The sequence below is a fragment of the Amblyomma americanum genome, chromosome 4 (genome assembly GCF_052857255.1).
Source record: "Amblyomma americanum isolate KBUSLIRL-KWMA chromosome 4, ASM5285725v1, whole genome shotgun sequence".
Taxonomy (NCBI): Eukaryota; Metazoa; Arthropoda; class Arachnida; order Ixodida; family Ixodidae; genus Amblyomma; species Amblyomma americanum.
Window position 1 is genome coordinate 11,832,647 of NC_135500.1, and position 19,349 is coordinate 11,851,995.

Below are 19,349 nucleotides of genomic sequence, written 5' to 3' on the forward strand. Positions count from 1 at the left end.
CCCCAATGCCTTGGGTAAGTCAGCCCCGCTGCCTTCCACTGTAGGGTGAAGCCCTTTACAGAAGAGTATCAAGTGTTCAGCCGTTTCCTCCTCCTCTCCGCACGCAATGCACAAAGTGTCTATCTCCTGGTACCTGACTCTATACGTCTTAGTCCGCAAAACTCCAGCCCTGGCCTCAAACAGCAAAGAACTTCCCCTACAATTATCATAGATATTTTCCTTGACAATTTCCTGTTTAAAGGTCCGGTATGTTTCCAGTGCCGATTTCGTCAGCATCCCTGTTTTCCACAACGCTCTCTCTGTTCCTTTAACCTTTTTCTTAACCGATAATTGCTGATTTGCCCCCTTACTGCTGTCCAGATATTTGCTTGTCAATTTTCTAGTTCGCTTTCTCCATTTCGTGTCAACATTCTTTATATACAGGTATCTGAAAACTTTCCTAGCCCACCGCTTTTCATCCATCCTTCTCAATCGATCCTCAAATGCTATCTTACTGCTAGCCTCTCTGCTCTCGAAAGACGCCCATCCCATATCCCCCTGTACCCCCTGATTTGGTGTATTGCCATGTGCTCCCAAAGCTAACCTCCCTACTCCCCGTTGCCTAATTTCCAGCCTTGCTTGAACATCTGGCCTCATACACAGGACCGCATTCCCGAAGGTCAGGCTAGGGACCATCACCCCTTTCCAGATCCCTCTTACCACCTCATACCTATTGTAATTCCACAGTGCCCTATTTTTCATGACAGCTGCATTCCTACTAGCTTTATTCATTACATATTTTTCATGCTCTGTCAGATACTCAGCACTGTTATTTATCCACACGCCAAGATACTTGTACTCATTCACTACTTTTAGCACGAACTCCTGTATTCTATGCTCGCCGCCCTCTTCATTAAATATCATGACTGCAGATTTTTCCTTACTATACTTGAAGCCTAATCTATCTCCCTCTGTACTGCATATGTCTAACAACTTCTGCAGGTCTTCCTTGTTGTCAGCCATTATCACTATATCGTCCGCGTATATTAGTCCCGGTAATGTCTGTTTAATCAATTCCCCTTGCTTGAAAAAAGATAGGTTGAAGCCTAGTCCACTCCCCTCTAGCTTGGCTTCCAAACCTTGCAGGTACAACATGAACAACAAAGGGGACAGAGGACATCCTTGTCTAAGCCCCCGCTGTATCTCTACAGGCCCTGATACATTTTTTTCCCATTTTATGAGCACTCTGTTACCTCTATATATATCTTTTAAAAGATTAATTACTCCATTTTCCACATCCAATGTGCCCAATATGTCCCACAAATGCTCCTGAGTAACGTTGTCATAGGCTCCCCTAATATCCAGAAATGCTAGCAATAAGGGCCTATGTTCCTTTTCCGCAATTTCTATACACTGTGTCAATGAAAATAGATTGTCCTCCAACCTCCTTTGTTTCCGGAACCCATTCTGTAGTTCCCCTAACACCTCCTCGTTCTCCACCCAAGCCTGCAGTCTATCCTTTATAATTTGCATCACCACCCTGTAAACCACAGATGTCACTGTTATGGGGCGATAGTTACTTACGTCTGCTTTGTCCCCCTTTCCCTTATATATCATGTTCATTCTACTTAATCGCCATTCATCGGGGACTTTCTCATCCACTATCATTTTGTTCACTACCTGTATTAATGTTTGCTTGGATTTTGGTCCTAACTTCTTTATCAACATAATCGGGATCCCATCTGGTCCTGTTGATGTGCCACTAGGAACCTTCTTCTCTGCCCTTTCCCACTCTCCTTGCTCAAGTGAAGCTATTGCTGTAACCGGTCTATCCTCCTTCGATAAACTATGTACCACGTGCTTTGCTGAAAATTTTTCCGTCATCCTTGTTCCTATGTGTTTTATTGCTTCATCCCCTTCTAGTCGAATACCCTCATCTGTAACAATAAACCTTTGTTCTAGCCTAGTTTTATTACTCATTGCATTTAGATGTTTCCAGAATTTTTGGGCTGCTTTTCTATCCTTTTTATTTACTTTTGACATCCATTGGGCACCCTTTCTTCTAATTTTCTCATTAATCAAATAGGATGCGTCCCTTCTACACTTTATGAAGGTATCCCATTTTCTGTCTACTTCAGGTTTTGGTTCCCCCCTCTTCTTGGAATATCTGTGTTCTCTGGATGCTTCCTTGCGCTTTTCTATTGCCCTCTTGACCTCCTCATCCCACCAACTCTTGGGTTTGCGTCTTTTCCCTTTTAACTTTACTCGCACCTTAGCTAGCTCTAGCTCCAGTAGCGCCCTCTGCCGCCATTCGTGGGCTTTCGTTGCAAACGTACACGCCATCCTCTCCCATTGCGCAGCGCTGGCGCTCGTCACACCTTCTTGAATAAACAGCGCGAACAAAGACGAGCACAAAAGACAAGAAAGCAAACGACACGGCGCTGACTAACAACTGAGGGTTTATTGCTGATCATAAAAGTATAAATACATAGATGTCGGCAATGAGGGAAAGGTTTACAAAGTGCAAAAAAAACCAAAAACAAAACATAAATGTGACAACAGCAACATAAGCACGCTAGAAATCAGCAGAGATTATCAACCCCCAGGAGTGACAGCTCTTTTTGCAGAAGTGTTAGCGAAGGGGTACTTATACATGCATTTCCCTGCTTGAATATATGTTGTATGCCTCGATAATTTCCCTCGCAGTTTTTTCCCGATTTTTGGCAATGACCTTGGTTTCATGATGTAGCGGTACGCACTGTTTTTTCTCTTTCTTTGCCCATTCACAATCCCGGCAATGAATGCCGAGATGACCTGAAACTACTTTTGACACCTTATAGCTGTGTTCGGTCAGCCTTTTATTTATGCAACGTCCCGTCTGTCCAACGTACTGCCCTCCACAGGGCAGAGGGATGTTATAAACAACCCCCTTATCACAAGGGACGAAGCGTGACTGGTGCTTAGTTGTGCACTTCGCGACTTTTCCTTTGACCTCATTAACAGATCGGCACAAACCGGCCAGACGATCAGGCGCGGAAAACACAACATCGACACCTGCTTTTTTCCCCACTTTTTTCAGGGAGTGTGAAATTCCATGTAGATATGGAATCACAGCGACACGTTTGCGGTTGTTGTCCGAACCCTGGTCGTCTCGTGTAGCTGGTTCTGACTTGCTCTTCTTTAGGGCCGACTCAGCTACTGACGTGATAAGTTCTAGTGGGTACCCTGCCGAAAGCAATCTTTTTACCTGGTGTGAAACGCTGGAATGCAGTCTGTGGTGGCAGGATTTTGTTAATGAGCTGTTCAAACAGGATCCTATGATACCCCTCTTAATGAGCTTGGAATGGCAAGAACCATAGGGAAGAAGGGGCTTGTTACCTCGGGGTTCGAAAGCCCAGCAAACGTGGCTAGGGGTGAAGTACAGGCCAAGGTCTAGAAACTTGATGTGGTTGTGAACAGGAGTTTCATAAGTGATCTCAAGGGGGAAGAGAGTGTCAGAACACACTAGTCAGTATGTTCGTGGCATGCTTTATGGTCGGTCACGAAGGATTTCAATTGCCTCTCCATGTATTATAGTCTTAAATATCCTCTCAATAAATCGTGGCTCGAATGACGCTCACAGACCACCCAAGCTTAAAGGACTCGGTCCCCTCTTTTTATGTTCCGGACCACGCTCCGCAACGATCAGGCTCCACGGAAACGCGAAACAAAGTTGACAAAACCAGTTGTTGGGCGAGTTGGTGCTGACGATGATCCATAACAGCGCGACGAGGAAGACAACGACGTCTCAAAAACTTGTTTTCCCCTTTACAAGGAATGCTCTATATTAGGTAAGAACCGCGACTCGCTAACTAGGGAAATAATGAAGCCCACCTGATAGCTAGGACTTCAGATCAATGTATCAGCACTCCCTCGGTAGCCTTGTCGGATAAGGAAACCCGCTACCTTGATTGTGAATGAAAACTCGTGCCTGCTGTAGGGGTGATATGTTGCACTGATGACTCTTGTATGTTGACACGTGCCTGATGAACTGGCGATGTTTGATATCACGCAAGTCAAGCGTGCTTGTATTTTTTTCCCGGCCACCAGTATTTATGCTGGCTGGCAGCCAATAAACGTCTTAGTTGTGAGTCAGCGCTGTGTGTTGTGTCTCCTCTTCTTTGTCCCGTCTGTCGCGCTGTTATGGGTCATGATCAGCGAAACAAAGGTCGTGGTATCCGCTGGATATTGTAATTTGGTACGAAGCACATATACCATCTTGCTTGCTCCCTGTTCTTTACGCCATCTTCTTCGTACTACTTTTCGAAGAACATCACCGCAGAGAACTCTGCACAGCTTAAAAAATGCGGTGGCAGTAACAACCTGATTCTCCCGCCGTGCGGAGAGAGTTCATTTAGAGAAGGAAAGGGCTCGAATGGGGAAGACAGAGCGCGCAATGAGTAAGAAAAAAAAAAGAAAGAAGGGGGAGGGGGGTGAAAGCCAAACGAGACGGACTGCAACTGTGACTGCGCTCTCTTTATCTCTATTTACTCAACATCGCACCGAAACCATAGTTAAATAACGCGATGTAACGGAATCAACGCAGGAAACGAGCCGCAGAAGCAGATGCTCCAAACGTTTCCTCTGTGTCGCACGCGCTCCTGCGACTGACAGCGCCATCTACGCGTTTCATCGCTCCGGCGACCACTTCGGTTGCATTGGCGCGCGCTGAAGACGGCACACTTTTCAGTGCTAGAACACTATATTTAAAAACGTTGGCTCAGCTCGATTTTCAAATTGTGTCCGTGCTCCACCTGGCACTTTGGCCTTGCCTTACGTTACGTAATACGTGGCCGTTGGAAAAGTTCAGTTCGAGGCAGCATGGCCGAAGAAAAGCACCTAGACGGGCTAACTTTCAAAGAGATGAGATTCAAAATGTGCCGCTTCCTGGAACAGCAGGGCATCGTCAACGACCTGCGCACTCGGCTGCGTTGTAAATTCGTAGAGTCGCTCAAGATCCATACACAGAGCGCCAAGCGTTCTTCGCACACTCTTCTTCATCAGGTGAGCCTCGTCAAAGTTCCGAAACGAAGTCTCGACTTTTCCTTTTTCCGCGAAGAGGCTGTGAAAAGCCGCTACATACTATGCGAGGGGAGAGCGGAGATTGCAACCAGTGTTTTGGTGAATAGTGAATATGCCAACTCGAATATCGCTGTTAATGATCGGAACAATTGTGTGTATCCATGCAGTTGCCAGTGAGGAGTGCCAAGGTCACCCACCGCCGCGGCAGTGAAGCGCGAGATCAGCGCCCGGTTCTGATTTAAACATGGCAAAGGATGGCGACACATGCGTGTCACCAGCAATAGGGAGGGAGGGAGGGAGGGGGGGGGGGGGCTACTTCGCTGTAGCCCCCTAAATCTACTTCGCTGTAGTGCATAAAATCAACTCAAATGTTTAAAATATTGTTGTATACTTGCCTACAAAAATACAACTGTTTGTTTTGTTGCTCTGTTTATTATGAAGCACCTGGGTTGAGGCGAGGCAGCTGGCCATGGCTGTAGGCGGCCTTCAAGCAACAGCTGTACAAAATGTGTGAGGAAAACACGGTCGTCGAGCACTTCGGGTCCTTGATCTGTCTTAATGCCCCGTCGCAGTGAAGAAAGGTCTTCGCCAAGGGTGCCCGTCGTCACCACTCGTGGCATCGAGCGAGGGCTTCTTAGGCCGCACATTAGGCAGCTGATATGGATGACAAGTGCTGACTGCCAGCTTTAGCCTTTGCGGACGATCTAGTACTACTCGTGAAATCCTCCTAGAATTTGCAGTGTTTGCAAAACATCTGCCAGAATGAGATTACGCTTCTGAACCTGAGGCTCAATTCTAAGAAGACTGTGGTAGTCACAGCTCAGAGTTTTCGTGTCTGGTAGCGGATGTATGCACTGGAAATCCATGGGTACAGAGTGGAAGCTTGGGCGAGTTGGTGATGGTTCACTTGCCACATAGCGCTAAACAGACACGGACGCAGGGAGACAAACAGGACGGGTGCTAACTTGCAACTGAACTTTTATTGCATGAAACCAGGCAATATAAGCACTATCTTACCAGTGAAGAAGAGGTATAAAACCATTGAAATAAAGGAAGCACTCAAACAACGTTATCGTCGAATACCTTGTGGAGGTAAACCAGGAAGGCAACCGCGGCCACATTTATTGAGGGCTGTCGGAGAGGAAACAGCAGTGGAGCAGCGGCGGCAGCGTCTGGCCCTGGCCAAGGTCACGAGCGTTCTCTCTAGCGCGTGCTGAGTGCACTATCGTCCTTTTCGGAATCACGCGCACTGCCAGCCACGCGGGGCGCTACAGGGCTCCCCCCCTAGACGATCAGTCGGTATTAGTGAAGAGTCGTGCAGGCCGGCCGGGGTCCGAAGGCGAGGCTCAGGCGGTCGACTCTGGCTGTGGCGTTGAGGCCGAACTTTCGGAGGGCGTCGAGGGACGCGGAGGGGCAGGTGAATAAGATTGATCAGCCTGCGAAGTACACCCAGTGCCGGTGGTTCAGGTGCAGCAGCTGATGGCCGGCCCAGGAGGGGTGGTACTGCAGAGGGAGCTAGGTGGGCTTCGGGGCGCGAGATTAGCGCAGATGATGCCCGGCCGAGCTGCCCAGTACCCATAGGGGAGGCTACGGCAGGCGCAGCGAGATTCCAGGCAGGGGAGTGGCTGTGCTGGACTGCTCGGGGCTGCTGGGACACGCTCACAGCCAGCCTTGGAGCGATTGGCTTGAACGTGATGGGCGGCCGCACGAGTGGTGCCCTTGCCACTGGCGCCGAGCCGTACACGTAGGAGGACGCTGGCGAGGCAGTGGCAACCGGAGGCGCCTGGAGTGGCGAAGCTGCCGGGAGGGTCTGGGCTGCTGGGAGGGCCGAGACCGCCAGGATGGCGGGGGGTGCTGGGTGTGCCGAGGCTGCCGAGAGGACTGGGGCCGTCAGGAAAGCCGGGGCCGTCGGGATGCCAAGGGGCGGCGGTACGACAGGCAGCGGTTCAGCGTCGTTGTTCGGCAAAATAAGGCGGGTGACTATCACCATGCTTTGTGCCGCTGTCACCTGTTTTGCCTTCTCATCCTGCTTCATGGGATGTTTGGAGCGTTGGGGACCTTTGCAGGGCCTGAGGCTATGCTGGGGCTTGGCCGAGAGCTCGTGAGAATCAGCCGGCCGCGGCTGCGACAGCGCTGCAGAGGCCTGTTGCGCCGAGCCAGATGGAGGTGCCGAAAAACGCGACTCGCAGACAGGCACAGAATGGTCCTTAGTGTCCGGAGGCTTTGGCAAGAACGGCAATGGTGGGCGAGGTGGTGGGGACTGGGCCGAATGAATCTCTGGATGGGCACTGCTGCAATGGGGCGCGTTCAAAGAAGCGGAGAAGGCAGGTGTGGGAGTAGGAGTTGCGGCAAAGCGGATGGTGAGCCTACCTCGTGAGTCGTGACGATGGTCAGCGGGGCCGGAGATGCTGAGCTGGAGTGGTGTGGAGGCGGACAGGGGCTGCCGAGGCGGGCAGTGCTGTGGCGAAGGCGGCGTGGGCGAGAGCGAGGCTGTTGCTGCTCCAGCTGCTGGCGGCGGCGACAGCGGGTCTGCAGAGTCGTAGACAGTCAGAGGGCGGTAGGAGACGCCGAAGTCCGCCAGAATGGCAGCGCTCTGCTCGTCGTATGGCCGGCAGCCCAAGGCAGGGCAGACGAGCCGGCGCAGCAGGTCGGACGGGAGGATATCGCAGAGGGCGGCGTGTTTGAACGGCTGGATGGTGATGCCATTCAGGTACAGCGCCGTCTCGAATTGAGCGAACCACCCGCCAACGTCTTGAGGCCGGAACGCTGGAAGCGGCGGGTCGAAGGCTGGGTTCTGCCAGTAAGCCATCCAGGAACGCAGCTGAGGGAGAAGGTGCGGCTCGACGGGTCACCACAATGTGGAGGTAACCCAGGAAGGCAACCGCGGACATTTATTGAGGGCTGTCGGAGAGGAAACAGCAGCGGAGCAGCGGCGGCAACGTCTGGTCCTGGCCAAGGTCACGAGCGTTCTCTCTAGCGCGTGCCGAGTGCACTATTGTCCTTTTCGGAATCACGCGCACTGCCAGCCACGTGGGGCGCTACAACCTTTTACGGATTATCAGACATGAAATGCATTTCTTTGTCAGATAAAACCCTGTGTAAGGGTTCCTTGAACTGTTAACGATGTACCTCTCCTCGATGTTTTGCTCTTGGGATGGAACCATATACCTTCAAAAAATGTGAGTTCCTATAGGCTCTTGCATTGCACGAATTTTAAGCGACATCTTTCTGGCATCAGTGGACAGAGAATTAGCTCAGATTCTGGGAGGTTTCTCTGTGGTTAAAATTTTTTGGTACATAGACGACTATTTGATCTTGACGAGTGTAAGCAGACAGAACTTTCATGTCACTGTGCAAGAAATCTTAAAATGCTTTGGCACGGCCTTATCTTCCTTAACCATAACTCAAGAGATGCCAGAAGATCTATCTATTCAATTCCTGGACATAAAACTGCACCTCCAGGCACGTCACACCTTATGATTCTATGAACCCCGGTGCAAAAAACCGGTCCTTCCGTACCACCCGGCACATTCATAAAGAGTGAAACGTACCATCGCTAACCAATGCCTCTCCAACGCGCTCAAAAAGTCTTGCACACATTGCACATTGCAGTTTTCTCAATCAGTGCAACAGGCTAAAGGGAGCAGGTTACCCGCCTTATCTTCCGGCATCTGTCGCTCAGAAGTGGCTGAAGCATGCAGTGCCTCAGTTCGGAAAGGCCGAACCCAGTGTGCCTACTCCAAAGAATGAAAAGAAAAAGAAACAAAAAGTGACGTGACTGCCATATAGATTGCCATAGATTGTGGGAAAGGGTGTGTGGCAGTACCCAGTGTGCCTACTCCAAAGAATGAAAAGAAAAAGAAACACAGTGACTGCCATATAGATTGCCATAGATTGTGGGAAAGGGTGTGTGGCAGTGTACATGGCAGTCACTTTTTGTTTCTTTTTCTTTTCATTCTTTGGAGTAGGCACACTGGGTTCGGTCTTTCCGAACTGAGGCACTGCACTGCCACACACCCTTTCCCACAATCTAAAGAGGACAATGAGCCGTGCGAAAGCAAAGTTGGTGTTCTCCGCTCCTGACCAGTTATCAAACTTGTGTAACCGCGTGAACCCTCGTACAAAAAATGCTGTGGAAAGACGCACAAGGACCGATATGTCACCTGTGAAAGGAATGTAATGTATTCTATTCCGTTGAAATGCGGCCGGAAATACATAGGGCAGTCGGACAAGATGCCTCAATGACAGGTTGCGAGAACATAACAATGATATCAGGAATGGTGTCAAAGGATGATCTTGCTGGCCACATCAGCGCAAAAGAAAGATGGAAAAACGAAAGAGTGTCCTGGCTGTTATCCGGATTTCAAAAAGGTCTCTTGCCACAAAGATCAGCTTACAAGGGAAATTATAGAGGCGTTCAATATACTATCGCAAAATGAAGATACGTGCGTCAGTGCTGCCTTAGTGTTTTTATCTGACAAAGAAATGCATTTCATGTCTGCTAATCCGTAAAAGGTGCTTCCTTTATTTCAATGGTTTTATACCTCTTCTTCACTGGTAAGAAAGTGCTCATATTGCCTGGTTTCATGCAACAAAAGCTCAGGTGTAAGTTAGCGCCCGTCCTGTTTGTCTCCCTGCGTCCGTGTATGTTTAGCGCTATGTGGCAAGTGAATCATGTATACAGCTTTCACGAGGCCAGATCCGACAGGCTGCCCTGTGGGTTCAGTCTTTCCTGCTGCGCCGTGCTGCGCAAGCTGCGAAGGCGACCACGCCGCTTATTCAAGGTTGCGCCCTGCATGGAAAAAAGAAAAGGAAATAATTACCATAAAGACCAAAGAAAATATAACATTTAAAGAGGCAAGACAGCGTTGTGTAATGACTCGGGGCAAATTTTCTTTCACTGCACATACAAACTTCGCTGATGTGGTGCATGGGTGCGGCACACCACAGCGGCCTTCGGCACCTGCCCAGCTCACACCTAGTGAGGCTGAGGCAGGGTCATCCGCACCCCTGGCAGATGCAGTGAAAGCTGCTATGCCACCTCCGAAAAAGCACCCGCCGGCCACCAAGTCGGCAGCCCGCAAGGCTTCCCTTGTTCGGGAGAAGCCCACAACCTCCCTGCCCGTGGGTTCCCCGCGGAACTCCAACGCCTCCAATGAGGCGGTGGACACAAGTCAGAGATCACCTGCGCCGCTGCGGAGGCGGAGCTCTCTTGATCGAAAAAAGAAAAAACCTTAATAACAGGCCCTCAACAAGGAGGGACCTAAGTCTCAATACATTCCCCCCCCAATATCATCATGGCGTTCCTTATCAACTGGAACTGCTGTGGAATTCTAAACAACTATAGTGATGCAACAGATATATTGAATTCTCTGTCTCCTGTAGCACTGTGTCTGCAGGAGACAAACTTGGGACCATTTCACATATTTTTAAAAAGTATAAAGTCTTTCGCCATGACCGTGAGCAGGCAAATAGGCTCGCTGGAGGTGTTGCTGTTGTAGTTGAGAGCGGTGAAAGCTCCAGACAAATTATGAATCCGTTGCAGTCACTGTCCTTAGCTTAGCTTTAAAACAATTACTATATGCTCTGTATATCTCCCACCACATCTCACTGTAACACTACAAGATCTAGAGGAACTTCTTAGGCAGCTACCAGAGCCGTATGTGGTAGTCGGGGATTTTAATGCGCAGTCCTCGTTTTGGGGGGTGAACAGACAGACACTGGAGGTCGGGTTTTAGGAGATTTTATTCTGTGCAAAAACTTCTACTTGCTCAATACAGGCAAACCCACATATTGCTCTTCATCCTCAGGTAATACCCCTGTCACACGGGCATCGCAAAGGCCTTTGAGAATCAGGTCCCTATATCCAAAGGCGTAAGGAGTGCAGCTACATGGCACAAATATTGCGCCTTTGCTGCTAAGGGTCTTGGAGACTAAGGTGCCTGTCCAAGACATTTGGAACCCAAAGGCGCGGCTTTCGAGAACCTGTGATTGCAATGCCGTCCAAAGTCAAAAAGTAAAAGCAATGAAAAAAAATAGATGCAGCCAACAATGCTTGAAAACATCTTGTAAAGATACGAAAGGTGTGTCTGGCTTTGCTTTTTGTACGGGTGTTTATATTTCATGCCCAGATTTTAAGACAGTAAAGTGTTGCAGCAACACCGAGTGCCCCTGGTGGCCAAGGCAGTAAACAAAACCTGCTGCTGCTGATGATAGCAGCTGTTGCAGTTCTTTCAAGGAAGCAATTAGAATAAAAAAAATTGTCTGAGCTCAACGAATGAACAGAATTCCCCACTTTAATATTAAAACGCTCACTTCAGACAGCTTGAGCACAGTAGCGGGTGCTAAGCCTCAACAACTGTGTCACCTTTCTGCTGCACCGTGTAGCAGCGTCGCTGCTCCTTTAAGCTTTTGCTCATTTGGTGAAAAAAGATGCCTTTGCTGGAAAGGCTTTCGAGGAATGCCATGTGACAGGGGTATAAGATGAGTTGTATAGACTTGTCTTTTAGCTCTCCATCCGTTTTTACCGATTTTAAGTGGGATGTTCTTGATAACCCGTACGGAAATGATCACTTTCCAGCGGTAATTAACTTTTCATCACCACCACCAATCATTCTGTCTAAACCATGCCGTTGGAAGCTGCACTTAGCGGACTGGCAACTATTTCAAGAAAAGGCCTGTCTGGAGAAAATATTTTCTGATAATCATAGCGTTGATGAACTAAATGAAATTTTTACAACATGTATCATTGCGGCTGCACGTCTAGCTATTCCTCAACCGTCGGGAGTTGTACGACAAAATAACAAGCTCTGATATGCACAATAATGCAGAGAAGCAAAAAAGAAACAAAACAAAGCCTGCGGAACTTTCCGAAGATACCCCACACACGACAACCTCATAAATTTTAAAAAGGCGAGAGCAAAAGCGCGGTACATATGCCGCAATGCTGAGAAAACTTCATGCAAAATTTATCTGTCGTTCATAAATAGTTCAGTTACATTGAAACAAATGTGGGAGCAAGTCCGCAAACTTAATGGCAGCTTTACTCCTTTCACAATTCTTTTCCTAACAACTCCGGATACACAGACAAGCATTAGCGAACAGGCCGACAAACTAGGGGAACACTTCGCCACAGTTTCTAGTTCCTCACACTACACACAATCATTTATAAAGTACAAGAACACAACTGAAAAACAACGACTGCCAACAAATGGCAGTGCAAATCAGCATTACAATAAATTAACTACACTACAAGAAATCCGTTCAGTACTGTCAGCCGGCAAACAGACAGCACCAGGCCCAGATGAAATCCATTATGAAAGTCTTGCTCACCTCTTTGAAGACGCTGTAAAATGACATGGTTTACAGAAGCTTTTCAGAAGCTCTTCTGAAATTCTTCAATAAAATATGGAAGTCTGGAAAAATGCCAAAGGCGTGGAAAAAGGCCTGGTTGTGCCATGGAATTTTATGAATCTTTTTTGGACTATGTTTGTGATAATAACCTTTGCCTGATCTGCGCTGGAGATTTTAATATTAACATGCTTGAAGAATGCAATTCTGTTTTCGAGTTTAATGACATTTTGGTTTCATCTGGTTTCAAAAATTTAATAATCACGCCAACTCGTATCACAAGAACTACATCATCTGTACTTGACCTCCTTGTAACTAATATTGATACCACTGTTTACAATTCTGGCACTATTGTGTCCGACATAAGTGATCATTGTCCAGTTTTCATGGCATATTCTACCCACTCACCCAAATCTATCAAACAAAAACAGTCCTTTATTGCTCAGCACATCACCCAGAATGGTTTACAGGCATTTCAGCAGGACATTCTTTCACAAGACTGGTCACCTGTGACCAATAAAATGGATGTTAACGATGCCTATAATGAATTCATTACACGTTTTGTGTGTGTGTACGCTAGGCATTTTTCATTGAAGATGCACAAACCTTCAAAAAAAGCCAGGAAACCATGGGTAACTCGTGACCATTTAAAGAAAATTACAAACAAAAACCGCCTCTATCATTCTTTCTTGAAGACACGCTTAGAAACAACCTTAAAAGAATTTAAGAAAGTCAGAAACGAAGTGAACAGTGAACTTAGACGGGCAAAGTGTGCATATTACGAGCATCTGTTTGCACATGTTGCCCGGCAGAGCCCAGACATTGCTTGGAAGGCTATGAACGACGTCCTCGGTCGTGAGAGCAAAAATTATATGCCAGATACTGTAATGGTAGATGGTAATGAATTACGGGACAAAGCTCTAGTAGAACACTTCAATCATCAGTTTGTAAACGCTGCTGCCGCATGTAATGGCACCCCCTCCACAAATTCGCACCATAGTGTTGTCACTGAAACCATATTCCTCCAGCCAACTGATGAATCTGAGATATACAGTACTTTTATGTGCCTGCGGAACAGTAAATCATTAGACATTCACGACCTGCAGATAAGACCGGTTAAGTACGTTTTACCAATAATTAGTCCTGTACTTGCACATATCTTTAATTTAATTCTAGAGTCTGGAACCTTTCCTGAGCAAATGAAAACAGCCAGAGTATCTGTTATTTTTAAAGGTGGCGAACGTAACTTGTCCACTAACTACCGCCCGATATCTGTGCTGCCTATCTTCTCCAAGGGAATTGAAAAAATCATTTTCACTCGGATAACACAATTTTTCGATAAAACGTTATCACAGCTGCACAATACGGATTTAGGAAAGGCAGATCAACGGAATCAGCTTTGTTAGCACTTAAAGAAAATATCTTGCGGAATATTGAAAATAATTTGTTAACTGCTGCCCTTTTTGTAGATTTCAGCAAGGCATTTGATTGCTTACATCATAAAGTGCTCCTTAGTAAGCTGCAGTCATATGGCATTCGCGGTAATTGTTTGGCCCTGCTGGAGTCCTACCTCAGCCACAGGACTCAGTGTGTATATGTAAACGGTTATATGTCCTCCCTCCTACCAATTACTCACGGCGTTCCACAAGGTAGCATATTAGGACCGTTATTATTCAATACTTATATAAATGATCTTGTAAACATAGATGCCACAGTTCAATTTATAATATATGCTGACGACAGTACCATACTTATTCCCGAGTACAATGTGGACCGACTAATAATAAAATGCAATGAAGTCCTCCAGAAGTTATCCATATGGTCTCAGCTCAACGTAATTAAAATAAATACAATGAAAACAAAAGCAATTATATTCCGTGCCCGAAATAAACCTGTTGAAATACATCAGTCTATTAATTTTCAGTGCCATAACATCGAAATTGTGGACGTTCATAAAATCCTCGATGTACATTTTTCTCAGAACTTAAGCTGGGATGCACACACTCACTATCTTAGGAAAAAACTATCCTCAGTTGCAGGCATGATATCGCGTTGTCGGAGACTGCTTCCAGTAAAAGCTAAACTTCAAGTCTATAATGCTTTATTCAATTCCTATTTAAATTACTGTTCGTTGGTATGGGCCACAACAACAAAGACAAACTTAGACAAACTCCATTTGTTACAAAAGAAGGTTATCCGCTACATTGGAAATATCGATCCAACAGCCAGTACTAAAGATGCGTTTGTTTCCTTTAACATCATAAGGGTTGATAACTTATACAAATATCGATTACTCCAAACATTCTTTTTTTCCTCTACTGAAGTCAAGAACTTACTCTCATCTCTGGCATTTTTAACACTACGTAGCACAGATATACACACAAGAAGTAAAGATGTCTGGGAAATCCCCCACTTCCGCCTTTATTATAAACATCAATCATTAGCACATAACCTGCCATCAATGCTTAATATTGTAACGTGAAGATGTGCACACCAAAAGGGAAAAATATATTTACAGGGAAACAGCTTACAGCCACGCAGCCGAACAACCGGGCACGCGAAGCCCAGCCGCAGAAAACGCACTTCGTCCTCTTCGCGTTCCAAGCGCGAGCGCACCAAGCACGAGCGTTCCAAGCACAAGCACAACCGTAGCATAACTCCCGGCGGCAAAAGCACCGTCCCGGTGCTAAGTGGATGATGTAGCAGGCGTGTGGTACGGTTTGAGACGGACTACATGAACGACGTCAGTCAAAGGGCTAGTGGACGACGTCGGAGCATGAAGAGGTGTAATCTCGTAGGTCACGTCGGTCACCTGACGGAGAACTCGATAAGGGCCACTGTACTGACGTAGAAGTTTCTCAGAGAGACCTACACGGCGAGAAGGAGACCAAAGGAGGACGAGTGAGCCCGGCGGATAGTGTACTGAGCGATGCCGGCGGTCGTAAACTGACTTCTGGTAGGTCTGAGATGCGGTGAGCCGGTCTCGGGCGATTTCACGGGCCATAGTTGCTCGGGAGATGGCGTCACGTGCATACTCTGAGGTCGAGGCAGTAGAACTCGGTAGTAATGTATCCAATGGCAGCGCAGGATGCCGACCAAACAGAAGGTAGAAAGGAGAATAGCCGGTGGTATCATGCCGCGACGAATTATAAGCAAATGTTACATAAGGCAAGGCAACGTCCCAATCGCGGTGGTCGGGCGAGACATACATGGATAGCATATCGGACAGAGTCCTGTTGAGGCGCTCGGTAAGCCCGTTCATCTGGGGATGGTAAGCTGTAGTGAGCTTATGCTGCGTGCCACAGGACCGGAGGATATCGTCAACTACTCGGGACAAAAAGTAGCGGCCGCGGTCCGTCAGCAATTGGTGTGGAGCGCCGTGGTGAAGGATTACGTTCTGCAATAGGAAGTCGGCGACATCGGTTGCGCAACTTGTTGGTAACGCACGCGTGATAGCGTACCGGGTCGCATAGTCGGTCGCGACAGCAATCCAACGGTTGCCGGAGCAGGACGTCGGAAAAGGTCCGAGAAGGTCGAGTCCAACACGGTAGAATGGTTCGAGAGGTACGTCAATAGGCTGTAGAAGGCCAGCAGGCAACGTTGATGGTCTCTTCCTGCGTTGACAGAGGTCGCAGGAGGCAACGTAACGCCGAACAGAGCGGTACAGACCAGGCCAAAAGAAGCGGCGTCGGACCCGATCGTATGTGCGGGAGACGCCGAGGTGGCCTGCGGTCGGTAGGTCGTGTAGTTCCGCTAGGACAGATGAACGGAGACGGTGGGGAACGACTAGCAGGAGCGGAGGTCCGTCAGGACGAAGGTTGCGGCGGTATAGGACGCCATCCTGAATGACGAACAGTTGCAATGAAGGATCTCGGCTGGCACAGTTGAGGCGATCAATGAGAATACGCAAGGAAGAGTCTTGTCGCTGCTCGTCCGCGATGTTAACCAGATCGGAGATAGCGAAGAGGCACGGGCCGAGGTCGTTGTCTCCAGGATCAGGCGGCTCTACAGGGTGCCGAGACAGGCAGTCGGCGTCTTGATGGAGACGCCCTGACTTGTAATGAACAGTGTAAGAATACTCTTGGAGGCGCAACGTCCAACGTCCGAGCCGGCCTGTGGGGTCTTTCAGTGAAGACAGCCAACAAAGGGCGTGGTGATCGGTCACTACGGAGAATGGACGGCCAAACAGGTACGGTCGGAACTTAGCTACAGCCCAAACAAGAGCTAGACACTCGCGCTCTGTAATTGAGTAATTTCGCTCAGCTGTAGAAAGGAGGCGGCTGGCATATGCAATAACGCGTTCTTGCCCTTGGTGACGTTGGGCTAGCACGGCGCCAATCCCATAACCGCAGGCGTCTGTGCGAACTTCAGTCGGAGCCGACGGATCAAAATGGGCCAGAATAGGTGGGGAGGTGAGTAAGTCGACTAGCGAAGAAAAGGCCTCCTCTAGGGCAGGGCCCCAGGTAAAAGGGGTGTCTTTCTTTAGAAGGTCGGTCAGGGGGCGAGCGGTGCCGGCAAAATTTTTGATGAAACGGCGGAAGTACGAGCAGAGGCCGACGAAGCTGCGCACATCCGTAGACGACTGGGGAATAGGGAAGTCCTTGACGGCTTTAACTTTAACAGGATCCGGGCGGACACCAGAAGCGTCGACTAGATGTCCGAGAATGGTGAGTTGGCGGCGACCGAATTGACATTTCGACGAATTGAGCTGTAGCCCGGCTCTACGGAAGACAGAAAGAATGCTCGCCAGTCTTTCGAGGTGCGTGGTAAACGTGGGCGAAAAAACCACAACATCGTCGAGGTAACATAGACATGTGGACCATTTAAAGCCGCGAAGCAAGGAGTCCATCATTCTTTCGAAGGTAGCTGGCGCATTACAGAGACCGAATGGCATAACTTTAAACTGATATAAGCCGTCCGGTGTGACGAATGCCGTCTTTTCGCGGTCATTGTCATCAACAGAGATTTGCCAATACCCGGACCGAAGGTCAATTGAAGAGAAAAATTTGGCTCCGTGAAGGCAGTCCAAAGCATCGTCTATTCTTGGGAGTGGATAGACGTCTTTTTTTGTTATGTTGTTTAGGAGCCGGTAATCAACACAAAAGCGCCAGCTGCCGTCCTTCTTTTTAACCAGCACAACTGGTGAGGCCCAAGGGCTCGACGAGGGCTCTATGATGTCTTTACTGAGCATCTTGTCCACCTCTTGCTGTATGATGGTGCGTTCTGTACTGGACACTCTGTAGGGTCGTCTGTGAATAGGAGCTGCGTCACCGGTGTTGATGCGATGCGTGACCACAGATGTTCGAGCCAAAGGGCGGTCATCGAAGTCAAAGATGTCGCGAAAAGACGACAGAAGATACCGAAGGTCGTGAGCTTGCCCTGGTAAGAGGTCAGCAGCAATCATTTTTGCATATTCATCAGGTGGTGGGACGTCAGAGTCGCGGCAGTTCGACGAGGGTGGGACGCTTCTCACCGCCGATACGACGCATTCGGCAGCAGGGCACAGCGTGGCGAGCGACATACCTTGTGGGAGCGGCTGAACGTAAGAGGCAAAGTTGAGAACCGGAAGGGACGCTTGATTTGCCGACATGGTGACAACTGTATGCGCAAGGGCAACACTGCGTGTAAAGGGCACATCAGGAACCGGAGTAATGATGTAGTCACCATCGGGAACTGGCGGGACAGAGGAGAAACGGACATAAGTGGCGGCATCGGGGTCCAGGCGGACAAAGTCGGCGGTGCACAGTCGGTGAACAATTGGATCCGGTGGCTCTGAAGGAACAGGTAGAGCGAGTTGAACGATGCTTGTGGCGCAATCTATAAGGGCGGAATGGTCGGTGAGAAAGTCAAGGCCGAGAATGATGTCATGGGGGCAGTGTTCGAGGACAGTGAAGAGCACAGAAGTATGGCGGCCGGCTATTGAAACACGAGCAGTACACATTCCGACGACAATAGACATACCGCCATCTGCAACACGGACCACAGTTGAGGGGGCAGGAGTGAGCACTTTCCTTAGGCGACGGCGAAGACGAGCATTCATGACTGAGACGTGCGCTCCAGTGTCGATCAGAGCAGTAACAGGGACCCCGTCCACGTCGACGTTAAGGATGTTCCGATGAGCATGAAGAGTTAAAGGAGGGTTTTCTGGTCGGGTCGTCAGAGCAGCATCACCCCCAGACGCTGCAGCCATTAGTTTTCCGACCGGGAGCGGGCATATGGGGCCGGCGACGAAGGGCGGCGAGGTCGGGGCGATGGAGATCGACGGCGCTGAGGTGACGACGAACGGTTGGTAAGCGGGGTCTGAGCGTGGTGGCCAGAAGAGGTCATTTCCGAGGGCGAGGGAGAGCGGCGGGAATATGCAGAACCCGGCGGGTAGCGGCTGTAGGTCGAGGACGGACGGCTTCGGCAGTGTCGAGATATGTGGCCAACTCGGGAGCAGTTAAAGCAGATGGGCCTGTCATCAGGTGTTCTCCATTCATCTGGATTGCGGCTGCGTCGAGGGTAGTATGCACGTTCAGAACCGAGCTCCGGGGACATGCGGCGAGCATATGGGGCACTAACTGAGCAAACAGGTTGAATCCCAAGATTGGCAAATTCTTTGCGAACGACAGCCTGTATAAGGGATACTGCTGGAGTACTGTCTGTTGCGGGTGGATGAAACGCAACGGGGGACATTGCCTCTACTTCTTGGCGCACAAGTCGTGTCAGGCTCTCAGATGTCGGCAGACGGCTCGGTGGAGTCGAGTCTACACAGGACGACGTCGCAGTCGTATTCGGCAACCGCGTGAACTGCGGAGAAATTCGGCGGCTCTTCGCTTGTTCGAACCGGCGGCATTCCTTGATGATTGCGTCAACCGTTCCGCAGTCCTTGTATACAAGAAGGTTAAAGGCGTCATCTGCGATGCCTTTGAGCACGTGACCTACTTTGTCACACTCTGACATAGTGGCGTCGACTTTCA

General features: G+C 48.9%; 2 protein-coding genes across 6 annotated transcripts in view; one reads left to right on the forward strand and one right to left on the reverse strand.

The window, feature by feature from the left end:
• The first annotated feature begins 4,660 nt into the window (after positions 1 to 4,660).
• Positions 4,661 to 19,349, forward strand: part of LOC144127797 (uncharacterized) — a 468,909-nt gene continuing 454,220 nt past the window's right edge. For all 5 annotated transcript variants that reach the window (XM_077660710.1, XM_077660711.1, XM_077660712.1 and 2 more), the window contains exon 1: positions 4,661 to 5,022. In XM_077660710.1, coding sequence (XP_077516836.1) covers positions 4,840 to 5,022 — 183 coding nt within the window. In that variant the 5' untranslated portion in view covers positions 4,661 to 4,839. The remainder of the gene's footprint in view (positions 5,023 to 19,349) is intronic.
• Positions 5,453 to 19,349, reverse strand: part of LOC144127796 (uncharacterized) — a 28,366-nt gene continuing 14,469 nt past the window's right edge. The window contains exon 2 of the mRNA XM_077660709.1: positions 5,453 to 9,832. Coding sequence (XP_077516835.1) covers positions 6,281 to 7,849 — 1,569 coding nt within the window. The 5' untranslated portion in view covers positions 7,850 to 9,832 and the 3' untranslated portion in view covers positions 5,453 to 6,280. The remainder of the gene's footprint in view (positions 9,833 to 19,349) is intronic.